The sequence below is a fragment of the Brassica oleracea genome, chromosome C8 (genome assembly GCF_000695525.1).
Source record: "Brassica oleracea var. oleracea cultivar TO1000 chromosome C8, BOL, whole genome shotgun sequence".
Lineage (NCBI taxonomy): Eukaryota > Viridiplantae > Streptophyta > Magnoliopsida > Brassicales > Brassicaceae > Brassica > Brassica oleracea.
Genome location: NC_027755.1, coordinates 38,429,335 through 38,454,965, shown reverse-complemented (window position 1 = coordinate 38,454,965; position 25,631 = coordinate 38,429,335). Strand labels below are relative to the sequence as shown.

The 25,631-nt window shown below is 37.1% G+C and overlaps 5 protein-coding genes and 1 pseudogene across 6 annotated transcripts; 4 read left to right on the top strand and 2 right to left on the bottom strand.

Annotated features, from left to right (window-relative positions):
• The first annotated feature begins 4,201 nt into the window (after nt 1-4,201).
• LOC106308440 (cytochrome P450 87A3-like) lies at nt 4,202-6,595 on the top strand. The gene is made up of 9 exons (XM_013745602.1): nt 4,202-4,529; nt 4,621-4,942; nt 5,020-5,169; nt 5,250-5,501; nt 5,571-5,660; nt 5,743-5,821; nt 5,914-6,020; nt 6,106-6,233; nt 6,312-6,595. The coding sequence occupies exons 1-9, from the start codon at nt 4,333-4,335 to the stop codon at nt 6,403-6,405; spliced, it is 1,419 nt and encodes a 472-aa protein (XP_013601056.1). The 5' UTR covers nt 4,202-4,332; the 3' UTR covers nt 6,406-6,595.
• An 885-nt stretch (nt 6,596-7,480) lies between these two features.
• On the top strand, nt 7,481-9,795 carry LOC106308444 (E3 ubiquitin-protein ligase At1g12760-like). 2 transcript variants are annotated; one of them, XM_013745608.1, is made up of 5 exons: nt 7,481-8,191; nt 8,698-8,817; nt 8,904-9,036; nt 9,115-9,282; nt 9,370-9,795. In XM_013745608.1, the coding sequence occupies exons 1-5, from the start codon at nt 7,632-7,634 to the stop codon at nt 9,541-9,543; spliced, it is 1,155 nt and encodes a 384-aa protein (XP_013601062.1). In that variant the 5' UTR covers nt 7,481-7,631; the 3' UTR covers nt 9,544-9,795. The 2 variants fall into 2 exon arrangements, with proteins under 2 accessions (XP_013601062.1, XP_013601061.1); XM_013745607.1 differs by having other exon boundaries at nt 7,494-8,191; nt 8,695-8,817.
• Nucleotides 9,796-10,240: 445 nt separating this feature from the next.
• Nucleotides 10,241-12,996, top strand: LOC106308433 (pentatricopeptide repeat-containing protein At1g12300, mitochondrial-like). Its single transcript, XM_013745592.1, has 2 exons — nt 10,241-12,311; nt 12,742-12,996. The coding sequence occupies exon 1, from the start codon at nt 10,379-10,381 to the stop codon at nt 12,257-12,259; it is 1,881 nt and encodes a 626-aa protein (XP_013601046.1). The 5' UTR covers nt 10,241-10,378; the 3' UTR covers nt 12,260-12,311; nt 12,742-12,996.
• Nucleotides 12,997-13,341: 345 nt separating this feature from the next.
• LOC106308432 lies at nt 13,342-17,604 on the top strand (annotated as a pseudogene).
• LOC106308436 (protein AUXIN SIGNALING F-BOX 3-like) lies at nt 17,400-20,352 on the bottom strand. The gene is made up of 3 exons (XM_013745598.1): nt 19,418-20,352; nt 18,845-19,340; nt 17,400-18,387 (listed from the first exon to the last, which is right to left on the bottom strand). The coding sequence occupies exons 1-3, from the start codon at nt 19,867-19,869 to the stop codon at nt 17,596-17,598; spliced, it is 1,740 nt and encodes a 579-aa protein (XP_013601052.1). The 5' UTR covers nt 19,870-20,352; the 3' UTR covers nt 17,400-17,595.
• A 2,929-nt stretch (nt 20,353-23,281) lies between these two features.
• On the bottom strand, nt 23,282-24,342 carry LOC106309356 (histone H2A.Z-specific chaperone CHZ1-like). The gene is made up of 2 exons (XM_013746385.1): nt 24,331-24,342; nt 23,282-24,263 (listed from the first exon to the last, which is right to left on the bottom strand). The coding sequence occupies exons 1-2, from the start codon at nt 24,340-24,342 to the stop codon at nt 23,754-23,756; spliced, it is 522 nt and encodes a 173-aa protein (XP_013601839.1). The 3' UTR covers nt 23,282-23,753.
• Nucleotides 24,343-25,631: the final 1,289 nt, after the last annotated feature.

Genomic DNA, 25,631 nt, shown 5'->3' with positions numbered 1-25,631 from the left:
AATTATCAGCTGATATGATCAAATTTTGATTACTGCTCTGTAGTTTTTGGAAGTATATACTATTCATACACATTATTTTTTTACTTTTCTTCAATCGTCCATTTTAGTGATTTTAAAAATATCATATCTCTTATTTTGGTTTGTATATTAACACCCAATAAGAACAACCACATGTACACATGTATATCAAATTCACTAGTTTATGAGTTCTGTTCTGAAACCTATCGCTTATGAAGGAAAAGTTACAACCAAATTCACTCTGTATCATAAGCAAATCAAGATTCAAGAGTGTCTTATTTTTGAAGATTAATTAATCTATTAACTTGATTAGTCTTATGTAATACGCATCGTTTCGTATATAACATATTTTTTAATCGTATGGCCTAAAACTTTTCTGATTTAATTATCGGAAACCCTACAAATCCACTAGACCACTCCTGTTTTTAACTATCAAGTAACGTGGCTTGAAATTCTTAAGCACACCAATATACTTCTTCCTTTGTTCTTTCTCCGTTCTCGAAAGTAAGATTTTATAGAATATGATGCTTATTAATAAATGTTTATAATTTAATTTATTTTTTATTTTATTATACATTTTTTAATAATTTTTCACATGGAATTGATTAATTCAAATATTCTTAATTAATGTTCTTCAAAACTATAAAAAGTACCTTAACAATATAGAAAATCTATCTTTGTGAAACAAGAAAAAAATCTAAAAAATCTTATTTTCGCGGAACGGAGAGAGTATAAAGTACGAGCAAGCTATATTATAGGAGAAGAAAACTAAAAAGTAGAAGTCTACCCTATGGTTTGATACGTGACTCCTCCCCACGACTGGCGTTTTACTTTTATGAAAGGTCAAACCCTATGGCCATGGGGACAAAGAGACACTCACGACCAAATATGTCATCCATTTGTTTTTTAACCTTAATGATTTTGTCAGTTAAAACTTAGAAAACACATATTGTTGGCTCTTCCACATGTTGATTATCTCGTTAATCGTCGTAAAATGTATATTTTTGTCCAATAAAGGTGACCTTTTCCCTATTAGAAATCATATATACATTTTTTTTTCTAAAGGCTTTCAAGTCATCTATACATGTTAAGATTAGTTTTACTTATTAGATTCTCTAGAAGATAATACTAAATTAAAGGTCGTTTACCTATTCTCTTTTGTTTACTTTGCAGAGATGTCCGTGTTTTGTTACATTCATAACAGGGATAGTTGATAAAATGCTAGGATCTCCAACTTTTCTGGGTTCATATAAGTTTCAACGTGTTTCATGTACTTTTAAAGCATCGATAATTTAATTTCTTAGTTAGTTCTTTTTATTTTCTATGTATTTTCTTCAAGTAAAAGAATATATATTTAAGGGCTTGCCACATGCGTACGGAACAGACAACGCTAACGAACTTTCTCCACAATTCTCTCGAATCCCTCGTGTTCGTGTTGTGTAGCTTCAAGAAGTTTTAATTACTTCATAAAGGAAGCTTTAATTATAAAGTCTTATTTTCTTCTAATTATACGTTTCTATATATATTATTTTCATTCTTTTTGTCGTCGTATTACCTTTTCTTTTTCTTTTCCATATATGGATCTGTAATGAATATGTAATTTTATATTGTTCACTGACAAAAATAAAACTTCTGACAGCGTTCATCATTTTTGTCGCTCAGCATTTTTCTATAAACTTGCAAGTTAATATATTTCTCACTTTATAGGAAAATAGGGTATCTAATTGTTAGAAAGTTTTAGGCTAGAGGTTCTCCTCAATCGATATATAAGTTAAAATCAATGCTTATTAACGTTCCTAAAAAATGCTTATTAAGAAAAGAAATATTAAAGTTCCAAAAAAAAAAAAAAAAATATTATGTAGTCACGGCATCTACAAGGAATGGATATTGGTATATGCTATGAGCCTATGAATTTCTAAATTGTAAACGTAAATAATAATTGTAGAAGGGGAGAAAAAGAACACAAAATAGCAAAAATATAAGAAGAATGATAATACGAAGATATCTATCACGTGGCCACCTTTCTGTGGCCATAAGTTTGACCCGAGAGCTTTAAGCTCCGTCCAATAATTAGTATTTTATGATTCATTAATTTCTTTTTAAACTCTAAAAACTATGAATTCAGGTGTTTTATAAACTCGAATACTCGATCATCAAATTTGCATGCCACCAAATTCGAATATTTAAGCCATAATCAGAAACAGTAAAAATATAATCATAAAAATAAGATGGCAAAACAAGTTGAGCTACTAGATAATATTAATATTTTTGTGTGATATAAAAATATGGGCAATTCTCTCGAATAATCATTTTTAAGTTTTGCCGTAAAAATAGCACTCGAAAAAAATGATCAAAATAATCTTTTTTTTTATTTTGTAATTTTTAATATTTTTATTTTGTTTTTTTTTTAAATTTGAAACTCTATCCCAAAACTCCATCCCTTAACTCTAAATCCTAAGTCTAGATTAGTTAACCATATTTTTATCATTTAATAAAACTTATTTTAGTCATTTTCTTCATTGAAAATTTTTTTTGTGACAAAAACTTTAAAATGACCAAGGAAATTCTCTAAAAATACTAGAATATGATTATATCAATTCCAAAACTGATATCAGGTTTGATGAATTTGTTATTATTGTTACTGTTAAGCAAAGAACAAGAACACTAAAAACAATAACTTATTGAGTTGTCTCTTTCTTGGTACACCCCCCCTAACCATCACATTTCAATACTCTTAATGTATACTATTATTTTTTCAATAACTTTGTTATTAATTTCACTAAAACCCTAATTGGGTTTTTACTATTAATTTGGGTGTTCTCCAACAAATATGAAACCTGCTTACTCATACCATATCACACAGAAACTGGCAAACATATACACATAAATTCACCTCTAATCCTAAATACAATAATGGGGGTTGGCAAAACTTTTGACTGAAGACAATTATAAGCAAAGCAATGACAATAACGTTATTCTTGTTTATGTTTCCCTATAAAAGCAGATTCTAAGCTCTTAGGTTTTGTATTAATCACACTGTGTATAGTAGTTTCTAGGTCTAAACTTTAAAGTTGTAGTTTTGACCCAGGATTACTGATAAAGAAAGCACTTTTTGTAACCAAATATGCAACATCAATATGTATTATCTATCAAAAGATCACAGAAAGGTTAATAATAGCGGAGAGTCTTTCACAGTGACCTACCTACAGTTGGGTTTTTACTTTGCGGGTGGAAAGTAGAATTGCATGGGTTGCTGCATAAAGTCTGAGCCCGTGGCTCAATGGCTAAAACCCACATTCTCCTGTGATTGGTTTAACCTAATGGGTCCCAAGAGCCGACTGAGATTATATGTCGCTCACCAAAAGCCAAAAAATATAAGGATGATAATGTAAATTCAACTCTCAGGTTAATCTCATCTGAACAGATAATTAGCAGATACAGTGGTTGACAACAAGATCTAGAAGCTGATGTATACATTATTTTGCAATAGTATCAATCTTGAGTTTGACCAGTGGGAATTTTTTTAAAGTAGATGAACCAAATACTGATAATGATTAAAAACACATGACAAGCAGATCTAAAGAGGAGATTCTGAACATGAATGAGAACAAAACTGAAAAGTACTTATATGTTAGTTTATTTTGCTTCCCTGGTGTCAAAGATTGTATTAGATACAGGGATTATAAGCATAGATATGAAGGAGAAACAATTATCAAGTCAGCAATGTAAGTAAAGCTGGAAACTCTTTTTTCCATGTGTAATAACTATATGAGTCAAGCTTCAAGTTACAACATCAATATGTTATCATCATTATTAGTTTATTATCAAATCTAGTGGAGAGGAAGAGCCCACCAATGATCTCCTAAAATGAAGCTGTAAACTTGCCTAATGTTCAGACTGGTGGTTTAATGCCCATATGATGATGCTCTATGAGACACAAGAAACTAGAAGGCAAGAGGAACCTTCATTCCATGATTCTTGATTATTTTATTACTCCAAACCAAAAAAGCTGCCCTTTCACACGGATAATAAATAATGTATGGTTGCTATAAACAGATTTAAATTTTTTTAATGGTTAAACCTTTTTTCATTCTGCAACTACATTATTTATTATTATCTAATCAGAGTTATGTATACAGACTTGCCTTGCCTATTTAAGCACTCATCATAATGGTTGAAGAATATGGGCCAGCACTAAACTCCTCTTTCTTCTCCTTCTTCTTTGTCTCTTTCCTCTACACGTTTTCAGTTTCTATCTAAAGAGCACAAACCAAAGAAACAAGTCATATATACTCTTAAATTGTTCTTACTGTGATGTGGGCATTGTTCATTTGGGTTTCTCTGCTTCTCATAACCATCACACATTGGGTTTATAGCTGGAGAAACCCCAAATGTAGAGGGAAGCTTCCACCAGGTTCAATGGGCTTCCCACTACTCGGCGAGACTATCCAGTTCTTCAAGCCAAACCCAACTTCAGACATCCCTCCTTTTATCAAACAAAGGGTTAAGAAGTAAGTCATGTCTCTTTTCTCATTCAAACCAATGTGATTAAGCCTTCTGTGTGTACACAAAGGTTTAAGAATCTGTTGTTAATATGTGCAGGCATGGACCAATTTTCAAGACCAATCTAGTGGGGAGACCAGTGATTGTATCAACAGATCCTGATCTGAGCTTCTTTGTGTTTCAACAAGAGGGGAGGTGTTTCCAGAGTTGGTATCCAGACACTTTTACCAATATCTTTGGGAAAAAGAATGTGGGTTCATTACATGGGTTTATGTACAAGTACCTTAAAAGCATGGTCTTGACTCTATTTGGCTATGATGGTCTCAAGAAGATGCTTCCTCAAGTAGAGCTGACTGCAAATAAGAGATTAGAGCTTTGGTCAAATCAAGAATCAGTAGAGCTTAAAGATGCAACCGCAAGCGTGAGTTTCAAACATAGTCTTTTCTGTTTCAGATATAATTCTTGTTTCTAACATGTTGGTATCAAACATCTGATCAGATGATTTTTGATCTCACCGCAAAGAAGTTGATCAGCCATGATCCAGACAAGTCATCAGAGAATCTAAGGGCAAACTTTGTTGCTTTTATTCGAGGACTGATCTCCTTCCCTTTTAACATCCCAGGCACAGCTTATCACAAATGTCTTAAGGTGCTGCATCATATGAATGAACATTATCTAAAGCATTGCCTGCCTATGATATGGTACTAATGCTGGAGATGATCTTGCAGGGTAGGGAGAATGCAATGAAAATGCTGAGGAATATGCTACAAGAAAGGCGTAAGAAACCGAGGAAGAACCCAAGTGACTTCTTTGATTATGTCATTGAAGAGATTCAGAAAGAGGGTACAATTCTGACAGAGGAGATTGCACTTGACTTGATGTTTGTCTTGCTATTCGCTAGCTTTGAAACAACTTCTCTCGCTTTAACTTTAGCCATCAAGTTTCTTTCAGATGACCCTGAAGTTCTAAAGCGTTTAACGGTCAGTGAAGCTATATATTAAACACAAATCTCTTAGCAAGAATACTAAACTGTGTTCATTGATCATCAGGAAGAACATGAGACTATTCTGAGAAACCGGGAAGATGCAGAGTCTGGACTTACATGGGAAGAATACAAGTCAATGACTTACACATTTCAGGTTGCTTAAGAGTTTCATTAAAAGTAATGATAGTTTCCTACGTTTTCAATAGCTGACTAAGTCTTATATTCCTGTAAAGCAGTTCATAAACGAAACAGCAAGACTAGCAAATATAGTTCCTGCAATCTTCAGAAAGGCCTTGATTGATATAAAATATAAAGGTATGATAAAATATATAAATTTATATTTCAGAATGATTAACATTCTTTTTTTTCTTCATATTTTATCATTAAAGACTCTCAATGATTCGCAGATTATACAATTCCAGCCGGCTGGGCGGTGATGGTCTGTCCTCCAGCTGTACATTTGAATCCAGACAAGTATGAAGATCCTTTAGTCTTTAACCCATCAAGATGGGAGGTGAGGTCAAACCCTTATAAGTAACTTCTACTACAAGTAAAACTGAAAAAAAAACCTAAATTTAAAACTTGATGACACTATACAGGAATCAAAGTCTAACAATGCATCTAAGCACTTCATGGCGTTTGGTGGTGGAATGAGGTTTTGTGTTGGAACTGACTTCACCAAGTTGCAAATGGCTGTATTTCTTCACAGCCTGGTTACAAAATACAGGTTCGAAAATAAGCAAATCATCTTACAGTCATTATTTTTAATAGATCAATAATTAAGGCTGATTATGATCATTATCAGGTGGGAGGAGATAAAAGGAGGGAATATACTACGAACTCCAGGATTACAGTTTCCAAACGGTTACCATGTCAAACTCCATAAGAAAGTAGCCTAGAGAATGTTATAAGTAAAACATATATAAGTTGGTAGGATAAGCTTTTATACATTTTTCTTAAGATCACATTCATCTTTAACACCCTAAGTTAAAGGGTGGAAGATGTTGGGGTCTTGCCTTGAATCCATTTGTCTTAATTAGCTGCAAGGTGAATACACAATTTTGATTTGAAGCAGTAGTTTCTTCTGTGTGTCTGGTCATAAACTGTAATAATGTGTAGTATTTGATCACATGCATGTAAAAAAAGACTACAAGTCAATGAAATTCCTTAAATAAGTCATATACTTGTAGTGAATGAATCATCGATTTTTATACTTGTTCAAATCTACAAAACTTGCAGAACCTCACCAAAGCCTAATCTAACCTGCAGACAACTTCAACTATGTAGATACATATCTGAAGCTGTTAAATATTAAGTCCCGGTAATTCAGTAATGTTCGGTTAAAATATTAACCAATTTAAGCTTCTCAATCTCACTCACCCTGATCATAAAACTTTATCTCAAGAAGCACATAAGTAAATTCAAATTTAGAGAACTTGGTTAGAAACAAAGTTCTACATATATATGAATGAAGAAGCGTATTACTAAATAAACATCGATTAACCTTAATCATTATCTAGTTTAATTTCATAGGTATCCCCGAGCGAGAAATTCACCAGGATTAATTGGCTGCTTGCTTTAGCTGTCTTATGAACTAATGATAGCTTAGCCTGAAAACTGCAGATCTTGAGATACAATCTAACTCAATTTCAGATCCTCAGAAACTGCATATCTAGTTTCAGATTCCCTATCATATATTTAACCTTGATAGTTACGATCGGTTGGATCATAAGATCATGTTTTAGAGGTCCATAACATACATATCGACAAACTTCATTTCCAAAATATTGAGAATCATATTTTAAGTGGGCAAGAATTAGCAAATATTTTTAGCAAAAAATAAAATAAAATAGAAAATATCAAAATATGAATTTCAGACACATTTTAATACAAAGTTATATAAATAACCCCGTATAAACAGAATATTTACATTTATACCCCGGTTACTTGTCCGGGTGTTGACCGTTGACGAATAAATATTCTGTTTAATTTCCTTAATCATCGTCATCTTCCTCTCTGTGCACGATCGAAACCCTAGCAATTCCAATTTCGTTTCCTGAGATCGAATCCTCACCTCTTTATGGCGTAACTCCACTCCAATTTCATCAATTTAGCCTTTTTTTTCATGGAAACAATGTCAACGGAAACTACAACGAACTCGTCATCCTTCGATCCGGCACCATTGCTTTCGAGCGGCGATGAAAACGAGGGAAGCAGCAACAACGGCGGGGAAAGGAGATCCGCGAGGAGACAGGGGCTGAGGGAAGCGGCTATGTTTCTAAGCCGCGCGAGCAGCGGAGGACGAGCGATGCGGGAGCCGTCTATGCTCGTGAGGGAGGCTGCGGCGGAGCAGCTCGAGGAGAGACAGAGCGATTGGGCCTACTCGAAGCCCGTCGTGGTGCTCGACATCGTGTGGAACTTGGCCTTTGTCTCGGTGGCTGCTGCTGTTCTTGTGATGAGCAGGAATGAGAATCCGATAATGCCGCTTAGGGTTTGGCTCTTGGGGTATGCGCTGCAATGCGTGTTGCATATGGTTTGTGTGGGGATTGAGTATCGGAGGAGGAATAGGGTGAGAAGCAATAGGACTCCTCGGTCACGTTCTTCTTCGTCCTCTTCCTCTATGGAGGAAGATGGTTTGGGTTCGAGGAGGAGTTCACATGAGCAGCTGGAGAGCGAAAGCAGCAGGTATCTATCTAGCTAGACTTCTTATGTCCTTAAGCTCATCAGATGTGTGCCTCAGGAAAATTTGTGTGTATATTGGATCAAGATGGATTCTTGCATGACTTGTGTGAGATTTGGCTTGGTAGCCTTTTAAAAAAGGAGGCTTTTTGCACTCAACTTGTGGTTTCTATGAGCTGATGAAGAAAATAATGGATGTGATACTTGTTATTACCTAGAATATAGATTTTAGGTTTGGATGATGATCAATTCAAATTGGTTGCTTATTCTATGATGCTTCCCCAAATTGCAGTGGTTTCTTCAGGACCTTTTACACAAACTTTTCTGTTCCTTGATGCATCTTACAATCTAGTTGAGATTAAATGCAACCTGTGGAGGTTACTATCATCATTTTGTTCTCTGTCAGGTATTAGATAGTTTCGATAGACTCACTTCAGCATGACCCTGCTACAAGCATTTTTTGTATCATGTCTTGATTTGTTTACTTATCTCACTTACTGTTTCCAAAGCAGTGTGGCGAAACATCTAGAATCTGCCAACACCATGTTTTCGTTTATATGGTGGATCATTGGGTTCTACTGGGTATCTGTTGGTGGCCAAGATTTAGCACAAGAATCTCCGCGGATTTACTGGTTTGTTCTAACTTCCTTCTATTATATCAATAAGGTATAAGCCTAATACTCCGCCTTTAGTGTCTGAATGCCTTTGCTTATTTCAGGTTGTCTATTGTCTTCCTTGGTTTCGATGTGTTCTTCGTTGTCTTCTGTGTTGCGTTGGCCTGCGTTATTGGCATTGCTGTTTGCTGTTGCCTGCCATGCATCATTGCAGTTTTATACGCTGTTGCAGATCAGGTACTTGTCATAACCTTTTTCATCTTATATCCTAAGTCGCTACTTGGTGCTATCTGTTTTAATACGATGAAATATCAGGAAGGGGCTTCGAAAGAAGACATTGAACAGCTCACCAAATTCAAGTTTCGGAAAGTCGGTGATGTTAACAAACACGCGGGTGATGAGGCTCAAGGAAACGCCGATGGGATAATGACCGAGTGTGGTACAGATTCACCCGTTGAACATACACTTCTCCAGGAGGATGCAGTAAGTATATACTATAACACACTAATTCACTCATCTTAAAGATCAAACACTAGATAAGATTATATGCTTTGTGATTGCGCACTATAGGAATGTTGCATCTGTCTATCTGCTTATGAAGACGGAACAGAACTAAGAGAGCTTCCTTGTGGTCACCATTTCCACTGCTCATGCGTAGACAAATGGTTATACATAAATGCGACTTGCCCACTCTGCAAATACAACATCCTCAAGAGTAGCAACTTGGACCATGAGGAAGTTTAGATGAAACAGCTTTGGTTATTCGTGACCCCACACAACATTTGATCAAAGGAACTTGGGGGATCCAAAGGTAAAAACACGACAAATGTTATTAGATATGATGCATTGTTTATTTGTTTGTGATATGATATGATATATATATACAAATTTATTGTACTTTTGTCTGTCTTTTATAATTTGGTTTGGAAAGGAATTAGGTTTCTGTAAATCTTATGTCTATCATCTTTCACTGGTAACCTCTGTCTTTTGGTATTATCTCTCTCTGTGTGGACCTCGAATTGTTAAAGACTTTCATCATGTGGAGACTACTGGCCATTGAAGATTTTGATCGGAGATTATAAGTTTTTCCAAGGGTCAAGTCCAGTTTGGTCGATGGTTAATGTCTGATATTACAATCACATATGTCATCTACCTAGCTCAACTTGAACTTTGTTAAGAAATTGTTCAATTTAATTTGAAATTGGTCCAACAAAAAAAAAAGAGCCAAATTTAAACCGGATTAATTAATACTAAACCAAGTCGGATTGGGTTTAGTTTGTATACAGAGACGCATAAAAGCCGACCAAGACAGACCAACATCGAGTCAAAACCGGAATCGAACACAATGATCCCGGTTTAAATCTTTGTATTACATACATGCGACAAAATTGTTCGTATACAATAATACACTGTATTTCGGTTTGAATCAGACCGGTTGAATGAAATTGAATTGGTTTGGTCGATTGTCCGTGTCACTGAAAGGCTGAAAGCTCGCGTTTAGAGGGTTTAGAAGAGATATACAGAGAGTGTGAGCTTTGAGCTGGGGGGGGGGGAAAGGAACGATTCAGGTTGAGAGGCGATGTTGATGATAAGGAGTGCCAAAGCTTTGAGATCTGCTCGGCCTCGATTCACGAAGACAGCAGGTACCCTGAGAACTTCTTTATTTCACAACAGCGAACGAGGCTTTTCTAGCAGCGATAGGAACCTCTCTTACAAAGAGAGATTGAGAAATGGGATTGTTGGTATCAAGAAAGATGATGCTGTTGCCCTCTTTCAAACGATGATTGAGTCTCGTCCTCGTCCTACGGTCATAGATTTCAATAGATTGTTTACTGCATTGGCCAGAACAAAACAGTATGACCTCGTGTTGGATCTCTGCAAGCAAATGGAACTGCAAGGGATTGCACATAACATCTACACTCTGAGTATTGTCATCAATTGCTTCTGCAGGAGTCGTAAACTCGGTTTTGCTTTTTCTGCTATGGGAAAGATTTTGAAACTTGGGTACGAGCCTGACACAGTCACATTTTCAACTTTGATTAACGGTTTATGTCTCGTGGGTACAGTCTCCCAAGCTGTGGAGTTAGTTGATCGTATGGTGGAAATGAAGGTTATTCCAAACATCATCACGCTCAACACTATTGTCAATGGTCTTTGTCTCCAAGGTAAAGTGTCTGAAGCGATGGCTTTGATCGATCGAATGATGGATAATGGATGCCAACCCGATGGAGTTACCTATGGCCCTATTTTGAACAGATTGTGCAAGTCTGGGAACACTGCCTTGGCCATGGATCTGCTCAGAAAGATGGAACATAGAAAGATCAAGCTCGATGTAGTCACATACAGTATGGTTATCGATAGTCTTTGCAAAGACGAGAGCCTCGAAGATTCACTCAGCCTTTTTAATGAAATGGAAACCAAAGGGATCAAAGGAAATGTCATTACCTACAACTCTCTCATAGGAGGCTTCTGTAATGCCGGCAGATGGGATGATGGTGCACAGTTGCTGAGGGATATGATAGAAAGGAAAATCACCCCCAACGTTGTCACTTTCAATACTTTGATTGATAGTTTTGTGAAAGAGGGAAGGCTTTCTGAGGCTCAAGAATTGTACAATGAGATGATCACAAGAGACATAGAGCCTAACACCATTACATATAGTTCTTTAATATACGGGTTGTGCATGGAGAATCGCTTAGATGAAGCCAACCAGATGCTGGATTTGATGGTTAGCAAGAGATGCGATCCTGATATCGTGACGTATAATATCCTTATCAAAGGGTGTTGTAAGGCTAAACTGGTTGATGAAGGTATGAGACTTTTCCGCAAAATGTCTATGAGAGGATTGGTTGCAGATACAGTCACTTATAGCACTCTCATCCAAGGGTTTTGTCAATCTGGAAAACTTAATGAAGCCAAAGAACTCTTCCAAGAGATGGTCTCTATTGGTGTGCAACCCAGTGTTGTCACCTATGGTATTTTGCTGGATGGGTTGTGTGACAATGGAGAACTAGAAATGGCATTGGATATACTTGAAAAGATGCACAAGTGTAAGATCGATCCTGGTATTTGTATATATTCTATCATCATTCACGGGATGTGCAATGCTAGTAAGGTCGATGATGCTTGGGATCTATTCTGTAGCCTCCCTCTCAAAGGAGTGAAGCCCGATGTCAAGACGTACACGGTAATGATTTCAGGATTGTGTAAGAAAGGGTCACTGCCTGAAGCAAGCATGTTGCTTAGAAAAATGGAGGAAGATGGGATTGCGCCAAATGATTGTACATACAACACACTAATCCGAGCTCATCTCAGAGGCAGTGACATATGCACCTCAGTTGAACTCATCGAAGAAATGAAGGGGTGTGGCTTCTCTGCAGATGCTTCCACCATGAAGATGGTTATGGATATGTTAGTGGATGGTGGATTGGACAAAAGCTTTTTGGATATGCTTTCTTAGAATGTTTGGTTCTTATCTGCCAGAGACAAAGTCCGGGATAATAATATATGAGGTATTTGGTTGGGCTTTAATAATATAAATAAGTTTGTTTGTTTGTTTACCTTTTAAACAGATCTTGATGTCTTCTCCTTTTGATATCGCTTTCTTTCTGTTTCCTCATTGGTTCATTTTCAGTGTATAATGTTTGTCATCTTTAGTTGAGCATATGTGTATTGACAAATGCTCAAGCTTTGATAAGCAGTAACACTTTTGGCACTTATTCCGTATTAAAGTTTCTGGTGATGAGAGATCTGCAATGTGTTGCTATGATCTGTTCAGACATAAATTACAACTAGTTTGGTTGTGCAGTCTTTAATAGAAGACATGTCTCTCCATGGTTGGACTTTGGGAATTAATTACTAGTTGTGAAAGTCTAAGAGAAGTTAGCTGTGAACAATTAGTTTATCTTCTCTTGTGGTTGAATCTTGTTTTCTCTCTTACAGATTTATCAAAATGGGAGGCTGGGGAGGAAAAGGAGACGGTGGTGACAGCGTGTGGTGAAGAAGAGGGAGAAACAGCTTGGTTTGCCTTTTTCTCTTCTCTTTCTTTTGAACTGTGAGTTTGTCACTCAGGATGATAGTTATAATCGATTTCCAGTTGTAGATCGATTCGAGTTCTTGTGGGTGTTTGAAGACAGGTTTGAGATGTTCTAAAGTAGTATGTTGACTCCATTTAAAAAATGAATGGTTGTGTTTTGATCACATAAAATACATTCTTGAATTCAATGCTGCTTCTGATCTACTATCACAAAACTCTGCAGTCCACACATGAAGCTAAATGAAAAGGTATGCTAAAGATTACAAAAACAACACTTGTGCTCGTAAGATCCAATCATATTGAAAACTATTTATAAAAAATATTGAAAACTAAATGAAAACACATTAGTAAAAAAGAAAATAGTGTTCACAAATTTGTTGTTCTTTAAATTTTAATTTTATGTTTGAGGTTGACAAAAAATAAAACATGTTTTTATGTGCATCTTTTATTACAACGTGGAATCATATGAGTACATAAAAAGATTACTTCAAAAAATTTAATAAAATGATGGGCTAAAACAATGACTCGTTTCCTCATAAATTCTTGTATTATATAGTAATTCCGACGAAAATTGCTCGTATATTTCGGTTTGATTCAGACCGGTTGAATGAAATTGAATCGGTTTGGTCGTTAAAGTTGCGCTTCTGTGAGAGCTTTGAGCTGGGGGAAAAGAACGATTCAGGTTGAGAGACGATGTTGATGATAAGGAGTGCCAAAGCTTTGAGATTTGTTCGGCCTCTTCTCCTGGAGACAGGTACCCTGAGAACTTCTCTATTCCACAGCCCTTGCGAGTCCTCGTGTTTCGTCTGCGAACGAGGCTTTTCTAGCAGCGATAGGAACCTCTCTTACAAAGAGAGATTGAGAAATGGGATTGTTGGTATCAAGAAAGATGATGCTGTTGCCCTGTTTCAAACGATGATTGAGTCTCGTCCTCGTCCTACGGTCATAGATTTCAATAGATTGTTTACTGCATTGGCCAGAACAAAACAGTATGACCTCGTGTTGGATCTCTGCAAGCAAATGGAACTGCAAGGGATTGCACATAACATCTACACTCTGAGTATTGTCATCAATTGCTTCTGCAGGAGTCGTAAACTCGGTTTTGCCTTTTCTGCTATGGGAAAGATTTTGAAACTTGGGTACGAGCCTGACACAGTCACATTCTCGACTTTGATAAACGGTCTATGTCTCGTGGGTCGAGTTTCTGAAGCTGTGGATTTAGTTGATCGTTTGGTGGGAATGAAGGTTATTCCGAATCTCATCATACTTAACACTCTTGTCAATGGACTTTGTCTCAAAGGTAGAGTGTCTGAAGCAGTGGCTTTGATAGATCGAATGTTGGCTAATGGATGTCAACCTGACGCATTTACATATGGTCCGATTTTGAACAGAATGTGCAAGTCCGGTAAACACTTCCTCGGCCTTAGATCTGATCAGAAAGATGGAACATAGAAAGGTCAAGCTCAATGCTGCCATATACAATATCATCATTGACAGTCTTTGCAAAGATGGGAGCCTCGACTATGCACTCAGCCTTTTCAATGAAATGGCAACCAAAGGGATCAAAGCAGATGTCTTTACCTACAACTCTCTCATAGGAGGCTTCTGTAGTACTGGTAGATGGGATGACGGCACACAGTTGCTGAGGGATATGATTACAAGTGAAATCACCCCTAACAGCGTCACTTTCAGTGTGTTGATTGATAGTTTTGTGAAAGAGGGAAAACTTACTGAGGCTAAAGAATTGTACAATGAGATGATTGCAAGAGGCATAGATCTTGATACCATTACATGTACTTCTTTGATATATGGGTTTTGCAATGAAAAGCGCTTAGATGAAGCCAACCAGATGATGGAACTGATGGTTACCAAGGGATGCGATCCGAATATCGTGACGTTTAATATTCTAATAAACGGATATTGTAAGGCTAAACGGGTTGATGAAGGTATGAGATTTTCCGCAAAATGTCTCTGAGAGGTGTGGTTGCCGATACAGTGACTTATAGCACTCTCTTCCAAGGGTTTTGTCAATCAGGGCAACTTAATGTGGCCAAGGAACTCTTCCAAGAGATGGTTTCTGAAGGTGTTCATCCTAGTATTATGACTTACGGTATTTTGCTGGATGGGTTGTGTGACAATGGCGAACTAGAAGAGGCTTTGGGAATACTTGATAAAATGCACGAGACTAAGATTGATCCTGGTATTTGTATATATAATATCATCATTCACGGGATGTGCAATTCAAGTAAGGTAGATGATGCTTGGGATCTATTCTGTAGCCTCAATTTCAAAGGAGCGAAGCCTGATGTCAAAACATACAATATAATGATTGGGGGATTATGTAGGAAGGGTTCACTGTCCGAAGCGGATGCATTGTTTAGAAAAATGAAACAAGATGGGTATGAGCCAGATGGTTGTACATGGAACACACTAATCCGAGCTCATCTCCGAGGTGGTGACATAACCACTTCAGTTCAACTTATAGAAGAAATGAAGAGTTGTGGGTTCTCTTCAGATGCTTCCACCGTAAAGATTGTTATGGATATGCTATCGAGTGGTGAATTGAACAAAAGCTTTCTAGATATGCTTTCTGGTCCTTCTAGAGACAAATCAGCATCGTTGGTTTGAAATGAATCTTCTTTTCGAGACAAAATCACCAAGATTCTGGCTCTGGTTCGTCCCTCTTCACTTCCCGCCATTAATTTACATTGAGAATCTATGTTTCCTGAAAACTTGCTTGTTTCTGGTCAATATTGGTTAACTCATTGTGTCGGTTTAAAGCTATGATTGAGAGTTTGAGTTTTTATGTCTTCTTTCTCGGTTCTCTTGATCAATTGATTGATCTGTGACACTTTTGGAGCTAACTGTCTGTGGGTTTAAAAGGATCACTCACTAGTCACTAACTAATGTTTTTTTTTTGGTTCATTGAACCAACAGTGTTTTTGTTTTCTGATATATGGGAATCTTAGGACCAGAACCAGATTCCTTGAGTTGATGTTTGGATAAGTGAGTTGAATTTAGAAATCTTCTGTGAAACCCTAGTGTTCCCTTGCCAACCTAGAGTTGACTTTGTATTGATCCTTAGTTTTTTTTTTTTTTTTGTTATTTGAGTGTTCTTTTGGTCTTGTAAGGAAGGTTCTTGGCATCTGTGGATGACTGATGATTTTAGAGCTATTCATAATAGCCTCCCTTTTGGACATGATCTTTCACGTCCCAATGAATCTAGTTGCTCTATTCAGAACTGCTAATAGCTAGGTATAAATTGATAGATAAGGTAGAATGTTTTGAAATTCTAGTGTCAATACCATCTACAAGTTCTGTTATGTTCACTCTAGTGGAGTATTAAAAGAGTAACGATTGGCTTTAAAGTAGTCAAATCTTCTGTTATTGTATTCATCTTGTTGTTACTTGTTTATTTATAACCTAACCATATTGTTCCTTCTGCTTTTTTGATTCTCTTGTGTTCCTGATTAACCGTATCTTATTCTTTTTCTTGCCGGTGGGTTTCAAATTTGCAGTCTTGCTGCTCTCTGCTGTTGATGTGTGTTGGAGGAATGCCTGCTTCTGAGCCTTTCTTCTCTGCGGATCTCTTTTTTTTTTTTTTTGTCATTTTCAGTCACATTATATGTTTTAGTTAATGTTTGGATAAGTGAGTTGAATTTAGACATTTACTGTTCCCTTACCAACCTTGAGTTGACTTCGTATTGATACTTAGTTTTAGTTATTTGATTGCTCTTTTGATCTTCTAAGGAAGGTTCTTAGCATCTGTGGATTACTGATGATTTTAGAACTACTTCATAATAAGCCACTCTTTTGGGCATGATCTTTCACTTCCCAAGTGGCTCTCTTAAGAACTGCCTAATAGCTAGGTATAAATCTATAGATAAGGTAGAATTTTTTTGTCAAGATCATCTACAACTTTTCTTATGTTCACTCTAGTGAAAAACCTTATGTAGTAAAAGAGTTGTGATTGCCTAAAAGTAGCGCAAATCTTCTGTGATTGGTGTATTCATCTTGCTGTTATTTCTTAGTCTAAGATTCAACCTAACCATATCATTCCTTCTGCTTATTAATTCTCTTTTGCTCCCATTAACTGTTATCTTATTTTTTTGGCGGCGGGTTATGAATTGCAGTCTTGCTGCTCTCTGCTGTTGCTGTGTGTTGGAGGAATGTTTCTTCTGAGAGTGCCCTTCCTTCTCTCCGGATTTCTTGTTTTCACCATTTACAGTCGCATCATATGTTCAATCTAAGACATGCTTATAGCTCTCTGTCTTATGTACTGTTAATGTTTCATTGTCTGATAGTGCTCATGTTTGAGAGCGGACTAGTCTACAGCATGGATGAAAAAAAACAGGTTTCTTGTGCATCTTCTTTGTAATTTATATGAAGAGAGAGAGAGAGAGAGAGAGAGAGAGAGAGAGATAGAGCTTATGAAAACCAACGGTATACACCTTCTCCCATCAAACGGGGTCTATCAGTACTCTGATACTCAGAAAAATCTACATGTTTGGTAAACTTGAAACTTTTTGTAGATAAAGATTTATTTGAATATCTTACATCTTTGTACAGCTAACTGTCTTTAGATTCCCAAGTTCAATAAAAACAAAAAACTCTGTAGTAACAGAGATCAGAAACAAAGTACAATGTAACTAAAAGAAAAAGGCTTGGAGTTTCAAAACAGAATCCCTTCTCGTCTGGAAACGAAAGTACAAGAGCTAACGAACGACATGAAAAAGCTTCAAACAAAACCAACACGGAGACTAAAGAATCGTAACACATGGCGGCGCATCTTTTCTAGCCCCAACCACTGTTCGGTAAAGGTAAAGCCTATCAACCTTCTCTCTTTCATCTTCTTCATTCCTCTCCATCATCAGATCATTATTCTCATTCTCATTAATGATCTCCACGTTAAGCCACGGCGCGTTTCTCGCCAGCCTCTTGCACCCACCGAGCGTTACTTCACAAGACGACATCCAAAGGGATCGCATTGTTCTGTACTTATCAACATCAGCAAGAAGCGCAGTGTTCCCAAACGGACTGTCTCTTATCTCCAGCTTCCTCATCTTCTTACACCCATTCAACACATACAGCATCCCTTTGTCCGTGTCCCCAGCAAAAGCTATCGAAAGCATCTCCAGCTGTTCAGCGTACATACCGATGTAGAGGAAGACTTTGTCAGTTAACAGACCCGAGAGAGAGAGACGTCTTAGACCCTTGCAGGCTTGCACAATGGCACCAAAACCTTCGTCTAGTGACTGAGATGTGGTGTGGTCTGGTTTGTTTGGCTCGAGGATGCATAGCCTGAAACGTATGAAGTTCGGACAGTTTTTCGCCACGGTTATGAGCGCTGCGTTTGTCATTTGTTTGCAGAAGTAGAGGAGGGAGTGGAGTTTAGGGCAGCCTGCTGAGATTGCAACTAGACCGATCTCAGTGACAGCTGTGTCGTTGTCTTCTTCGTCGTGTAAATCAGAGGGGAAGACTCTCAGCTCTTGTAACTCTTTACATGTGGAAGCAACAACCTCAAGTCCTTTGTCTCCAATACTATCCAATATCTGTAGGAACAACAAACAACCATTATATGTTGAACTAAACCGGACCCGCCTAACCGAAATTTCGGTTAGTTCGGTTCGATTTGGTAGGTTTTCTACAAAAATCGGGTTTCGGTTTTATTCTTTTAAAAAGAAAATTATATCCAACCATACCAAAACCCCTACCCAAACAAACTGAACTAACCAAATTTCGAACCAAACTAACCAAAATAATTAAACTAACCATATTTAACCGAAATCATCCTAAATTTTAACAAAATTTAACCAAAATCAAAAACTTCGGTAGGATTTTCAAAAACCAAACTAACCGAATACCAAACCAAACTTTATTTCGGGTTAATTTGGTGAGATTTATGTTGAACCAAACTAACCGAAAACCGAACTACCAGAACCGAAACACCTGAACTAACCGAACCAACATGCCTAATTATATGTAATGAACTCATTAGTTCATACTTACCCATAACCGTTGAAGTCTCTTGCAGAACTGAATAAACCTTATCAGGTGGTTGCCTTGGATCTCAGCTGCATAGCTGAGGTTCAAGGAGGTAAGGTTTTGGCATATCGGGTAAAACGCTGTGAGACAAAGCGGAGTAACCTCTGAGAACCCCGACAAGCTTCTCAACGATGTGCATTTTTTAATAGCAGCCATGAGCTTCATGAAAGACTCTTGATCAGGCTCATTCTCATAAGACCCTACTCCCAAATCCACCAGCTGAGGAGCACAGCTCATTAGCCTCGTGAGCGCATCGAGAGGCACCGCACGGTTCACCTTCAAGCTCTCCAGGTTCGGCGACCTCGCCACGAGTCTCTCTAGAGCAGCAAGATTGGTTTCTCCTTTAAGACATGAGAAGTTCAATGAAGTAAGAGCGGTAGAGCTCTGAGGAAAACAGTTTAGCCATTGACCTCTATGATCATCAATCTCATTCTCTTGCAAGTCTAGCTCACGGAGATGCCTAATAACATCAAACACATCACATTGTTAACTCAATCAAAGAGATGAAATGTTATGTTCCCATGACACTGATCTTACCTGCAATTAGTAGCAACGGAGGCTAAGCCATCAGTAGTGAACCCTTCACAGCTAACAAGCACAAGAGACTTGAAACTCGCGAAGGAACGCGAAAGAAGCTCGAGGCTTTCGTCTGAGACAACCATCCTCTTCAACCTAAGCTCCTCGAGCTCAACACGTGCCTTGGCTAAAGCAACGATCCAAGGGTGAACGAAGCCTCCCCATTCGTGAGGAACCAAGTTGAAGTCAGCGAAGTGAGGCTTCCCTTTGAGAGTCAACGATCTGAGAGATGGGAACCTCTGTATCAACCTCTCCGGGTTGATAGCGTAGCAGTTTCCGATGAACACTCTCTTCCTGCTACACCTCTCGATCTTGTGCCACGATTTGCTGACGAGAGATATCGAGTTCCTGTCTTTGTGAGAGGATATGAAGTCGAAGATGTGCTCAATCACCTCGTCTGGGAAGTAATTCATCTCCCCTCCCTTATTAGATCAAGAACATGAGCTCGAGATGCACACACTTCCAGCTAAGCTCGTGGATTTGAATTTCAGCTCAAAAACAGAGTGCTCTGCAGGAAACAGAGTCGTGTAAAGTCCCGAGCTTTGATAAACAGAGATCTTTAGACTCTGTAAAGGATGAAGCTTTTAGATTCAGATCTACAGGGGAATAGATAAGCTAGATCTACGGAGAAGAAGATGAGGGGAATGAAGATACTAGAATCGTCATCAGGAGAGCTCGGATGTTTATATAGAAACAGAGGAACTCAACGAGGAAAACGTTGAAAATGAAGGAGAATCATGAATCGAATCTAAAGATAAACTCTGGACTGCTTCATCCAATGATGATGAGATGATCAGAGAGAGAAGAGAGAGAGAGGAGAGATCACGCAAGCAAAGCAAAGCTTCTCTCTTTTTCTCTCTTTCTTTCCTTCTCTGTGGAAAGATAAAACAGAGGGAAAAAAGCCAACCAAGCTGACCAAAAACTAACTATGGTTAGGTTTAATCTTTTAAGAGAGGGTTTGATGATCCAACGGCGGAGATTGGTTCGAAGGATTAGCCACGAAAGGAATCTTGACCGTTGAATAGTTAGTCTGTGTTTCACACCACTGGTTATTAACAAGGCCTTTCGCGAAAGAGAAAGGGTGAAGTGATGTCTTGGTGTCAGAACAAGGGACATGTTTTTAAAAAGCCCTTAACTTTTTCATATTATTACGTTATTGCCACGTAAAACATAATATTCCATAAAACAATATTCGTTTTTTTGTCAAACAATCAAATATTCGTTTAATTAGTGATTGATTTTAAAAAGATTCAATGGTTGTTAGAAAGTGCAGCAATTAGGAAACTAATAAAATCAATCGTACAGTACCCCTACTGCATCAAGTATATGCATTTAGACACGTCACATGTATGTAAGCTTATAAATTAAATAATCAGTCATATAAAGTCCATGATTAATATTTAATCAAATAAAAATTAGTTCATTATCTATGGGATAAACAAGAAAATGAGAAGCAAGGCTGGCTGAATTTTTTCTTTGGACGATGACACCATTGATGGATTTGCGGGATTTTAAGGTCATTAAATTTTCAATAGTTTTCTTAATACTACATTTTCTAACCAAATAAATCCAAAAAACTAATCAAACTCCCCTCTTTTAAAACTCTTTTGAAAACAAATCGTGATCTAATGTTCAATTAATAAGAGATTTAAGTAGCAGTTTAGTATTTTTATTCTCAACTGAAAATTGATCCTAGCTATGTTTTGTTTCTATTAGGTAGATATAAAACATTAAGAAACACATATAAAAGGAACAAAATATAAAGTGGCATAGGCTTCATAATCAAACCCAATAATCGACCCACTTGCAAATTATTACATGAAGAGATAGGGGTAATCACGAAGAGAACACAAATCATGATTACTGGTTGAAAGCTGAGAACCATTTATCTTTGCTTAGCTAATGTTCAACATTGATGATAACTTATGTGTATTAATTATTGGTAAGTAATTAGGAGAACGTCTATAATCACATAATATCAAACTAATTGCCCGTCATAATCCTCAGAAAATTTCCTCATTGGATGTCTTATGTGAAAACAAGAGTTATTCATTATATCGCTAGCTTATTAGCAAGTGAAACCAGTTTCTTATTCTGTTAATCTCATGTATATATTTCCCTACGCTTGACATTCTTGATTGTTATCCTCTGATGTATTAATCATGATAGATAGTTTCAGGATTTATCAGATTTTCACAAAATTTGATAGGAATGTTTACGGGTGGACATTCGGGTACCCATTCGGGTTCGATTCAGATCTATTCGGGTTTCGGGTTTAAAGATTTCAATCCCATTTGGATATTTTTAAATTTCGATTCGGGTTCGGTTCGGATCTTTGCGGGTTCGGTTCGGATTCGGATAACCAATTTAAATTATTTTTAAAATTTTAATATTCATTATATGCTTAAAATTTCTCAAAATCTATAAAACAAAATAATATATTACATATATATTTGTATAATATATGTCAAAATACCTAAAATTAAAATATAAATTGGTTTGATTTGAATATTTGGATAGAAAATCAATAGACATTTCAAGTATTTTGATGTTTTGAATATATTTTTAGCTATTTTAGACATTTACTTTTGACTATTTATATATATTTTCAAGTATTTTAGACAACTTAAAAGTATCTTATATATTTTGGATGCTTTTAATATATATTAAATCTAAAAATAAGTAATATATTTAGGTATATAAATCTATTTCGGTTACATTCGGGTACCCGAGATATTTCGGTTCCGGTCGAGTTCGGTTTCGGTTCTTTAGATACCAAAATTTTGAACCCGTTCGGATATTTAATCAATTTCGGTTCGGATTCGGTACTATTTTTCCGGATCGGATTCAGTTCGGTTCTTCGGATCCGGGATTTTTGTCCGGGCCTAGGAATGTTAATTTTATCCCCAAAAAACTGTTATATTTACTGGATAGAAAGGGGGGGCGAGTGATGATTTCACCTCTCTTGACCCATCATATGCTACAATGGCTGCCATGTGAAGGCCACATCTCTCTCTTTATCTCATCACTTTTTAGTAATCATCTCCATTTTCACCATCGAACCTAAATTTCACCAGCTATAAGTGGTTTTAGTTGACTCAGATAATGCTTATATTATTGGATTTTGCTGTTCAACCAACCTCCATTTCACCTTAGTTAATGCGGGTAAATTATCTGGTAAATTTCGGTGTGGATGTGACATACACCTCACCCTCCTGATTTTATAATCCTAAGATTTTATCTTTTTTCTGGTTCAATTACACATGCATGTTTTTTTCCAACAAATACAGACTATATAGACCTTGCATACATACATATATAATATTTTAAGTAACTTTTGAATAATTTCTTCTTCTAGAACTCTTATCTTAAAAGTTATAAAAAATAACTCTATCTCATATATTTTCTCAGCTTTTTGTTGGTTCATGAGATTCCTTTTTCCTTTTTTCCTATGAAGCCGAAGGCTAAATTCAAAGGCCCAAAAAGCAGAGACTCATGATGACGCATGTCTCAATTATTCATACACATACAAACAACATTACACGCATTTCACCACCATACCAACCACACATATCATATCATATACACATCGGCTTAAATAAATATGTATGAATCTTCAATATGAGATTCGGAAAGGAACCCTTTTCAGTTCTCATTGTCACTCCCTAGTGGTCCAGTTCTTTGTTTTTTTATTAGTGGCATCAAAAACATAAGAGATATGATGATATTCTCCTGACAAAAAAAATCTGTAACTCTTATATTTGAACTATACGAATCTATGGAGAACATCTTAACCTTTCAGAGATATTCGCTGCGACAAACATAGATGTAGTTGAGTAGCTTTAGCTTACAAAATAAAGTGATAGCGAAGCAGTCACAAAAGACACTCACAAGTTCAAAGGAATCACAAACTAAGAAAGCTCTAAATACCACACACACTTGTGGTAAAAAAAGAAGAAGAAAGCTCCACATACCAATCATAGAACAACTTTAACATCCCCTTATAAAATTATAATCCAATGGGTTGTATTTAGTCCCTTCACTAAGGTTAAATACATAAGGACTAGTAAGAGAAATAAAAGTTTGCATCTTTACTCACCATCGGCATCAAAAGAAGAGCATTGCCAATATAATGTCAGTTTCTTCAACTAGTTTAGCTTGCTCACTGACCCTTACTATGGGTTGCATTGCACTCAACCAAAAGGAACACGAGAACACCAGCTAGTTTATTCAAAGACTTACTTATACGCTGCATCACTATCTAATTCAAGAATGATTATAGCTAAGGAGGGAGGTTTTAAGCATCGCTATCGTCACTACTATCATCATCATTCTCGTTGTTTCCGCTACGGTCATTGGAGGTGTAGACTCCAGGCTGGATCGATCGTCTCCTAGTCCTCGACGGAAGGATATTATCCAAATCCACCTCCGCCAAAGGATCATCAGACAAATCGCTTTCATCGTACTCATCACCATCCTCGTCATCGTCATCGTCATCATCATCATCATCGCTATCGTCACTTTCATCAACTTCGATCAGTTTTCCTTTTCCTTTGTCCTCTCTCGATATGCCTTTACCTTTCCTGTCGATCTCATCTTCAATCGAATCCTCCTCCTCCTCCTCTTCTTCTTCTTCCTCTCCAACTCGATCGCCTTGCTTCGCTTCATAATATGCTGTACACCGTTTTCTTTTAGGTCCGTGATTTTGAACACAGCGTTGAAGCACAAGAGACTCGTAAACAAGAGCTAGAGAAGCTGGTTCAGGATCAGGAAAGTTTGAGAAGCTCTCTTTTGCAGTGGTGCTACACTAGTTATGGAGAGGTATACTATTTACATATCACTCTGTATAGCTATATCATGGTAGAAATCAACACCCATCTGATCATCGGTCTATATGTGTAGGTTTTCAGCTCATGGATGCATTTCTGTGCTGTGCGTATATTCGCTGAGAGCATAATGAGATATGGTTTACCTCCAGCTTTCTTGGTAACTTTAAAGACTCCAACCTAACTTATGTTTTTTCTAGAGAATCCCTCTAACTCCCTGACCACACGACTTTCTCTTGTTATGACTTATTTTCCAGGCATGTGTCCTATCTCCGGCTGTTAAAAGCGAGAAGAAAGTACGCTCCATTCTTGAACGCTTGTGCGATTCTACCAACAGGTGTGTTATAAGTCTCTGTCTTTGTATCGCTCTAGGCATAAAAACTGGTTAGCGTTGGAGTTATGATCTTTGTAACATAGAAATTGCAGAACTTTGAGGAGAAAAATGTATGTAGTTATGAAAGATCATTTGCCCACAAGATCTATAAGTGTTAGTTCATCTCTATATGTAAATAGTTTGATGATATTTAGATTCGAGTGTTTTGAGTCTGATCGTATGAAAAAAACAATGCAGTTTATACTGGAAAAGCGAGGAGGATGCAGGAGCCATGGCTGGTTTAGCCGGTGACTCCGAGACACATCCTTATGTCTCCTTCACGATCAACCTTGCGTAGAATTGATGAGAGATGCTTTATGCTTCTTCTACATCTCACACTTATATTTGTGTATGTTCTATATATATATATTCCATTTTATTATTCGTGATAATTTTTCGAAATAAAAGAAATAAATATGAAGGTGGCACTCAAGAGAGACATGTGAATGTAATTTTATTTTGGCCGGAGCCTTTGTAGACTCCGATGTTGACATGTTGTTACCTGGATGCCTTTTTTTTTTATATTAAGCTGATTCGTTTTTACTCTCTGATTCGAGACAAACCATTTCTTTCAACACTGTAGTATAACTACTACCGGTGATGAAATTACACACCTGACGAAGTGGCTATTGAACCAAAGTGGAACATTGCACAATTACCTAACGTGGCTTGCAGGTATTACTTGACCAGGACTCAGGAGCAACCAAGTAGACTACAGCTTTGATGCGGCTAGTGTTAATATTTTTTGTTTTTTTCTTGTTGCAGCAACTGTAATGACTACAGAGACCTAGATATACGCAGCGACCCAGCTCTCTTAACAGAGAAACAATGGTCATGTCCGGATCCACAATGTGGGAAGATATATGACGGAGAGCAGATGGAGAATAGGCTTGTCCAGATCGTGAGACAGAGTGAGAAAATGTACCAGATTCAGGATCTATTGTGCAATCAGGTGAAAGCAGCTCATCTGACGGAG

Coding starts and splice junctions, on each gene's coding strand:
- LOC106308440 (XM_013745602.1), top strand. CDS start 4,333: ATGTGGGCATTGTTCATTTGGGTTTCTCTGCTTCTCATAACCATCACA. Junction 4,943..5,019: donor TTAAAGATGCAACCGCAAGC/GTGAGTTTCAAA, acceptor ACATCTGATCAG/ATGATTTTTGATCTCACCGC. Junction 6,021..6,105: donor TTAACCCATCAAGATGGGAG/GTGAGGTCAAAC, acceptor GACACTATACAG/GAATCAAAGTCTAACAATGC.
- LOC106308444 (XM_013745607.1), top strand. CDS start 7,632: ATGGAAACAATGTCAACGGAAACTACAACGAACTCGTCATCCTTCGAT. Junction 8,192..8,694: donor CTGGAGAGCGAAAGCAGCAG/GTATCTATCTAG, acceptor CTGTTTCCAAAG/CAGTGTGGCGAAACATCTAG. Junction 9,283..9,369: donor CACTTCTCCAGGAGGATGCA/GTAAGTATATAC, acceptor TGCGCACTATAG/GAATGTTGCATCTGTCTATC.
- LOC106308433 (XM_013745592.1), top strand. CDS start 10,379: ATGTTGATGATAAGGAGTGCCAAAGCTTTGAGATCTGCTCGGCCTCGA.
- LOC106308436 (XM_013745598.1), bottom strand. CDS start 19,869: ATGAATTACTTCCCAGACGAGGTGATTGAGCACATCTTCGACTTCATA. Junction 19,341..19,417: donor TCCGTTGCTACTAATTGCAG/GTAAGATCAGTG, acceptor TGATGTTATTAG/GCATCTCCGTGAGCTAGACT. Junction 18,388..18,844: donor AGAGACTTCAACGGTTATGG/GTAAGTATGAAC, acceptor TTGTTCCTACAG/ATATTGGATAGTATTGGAGA.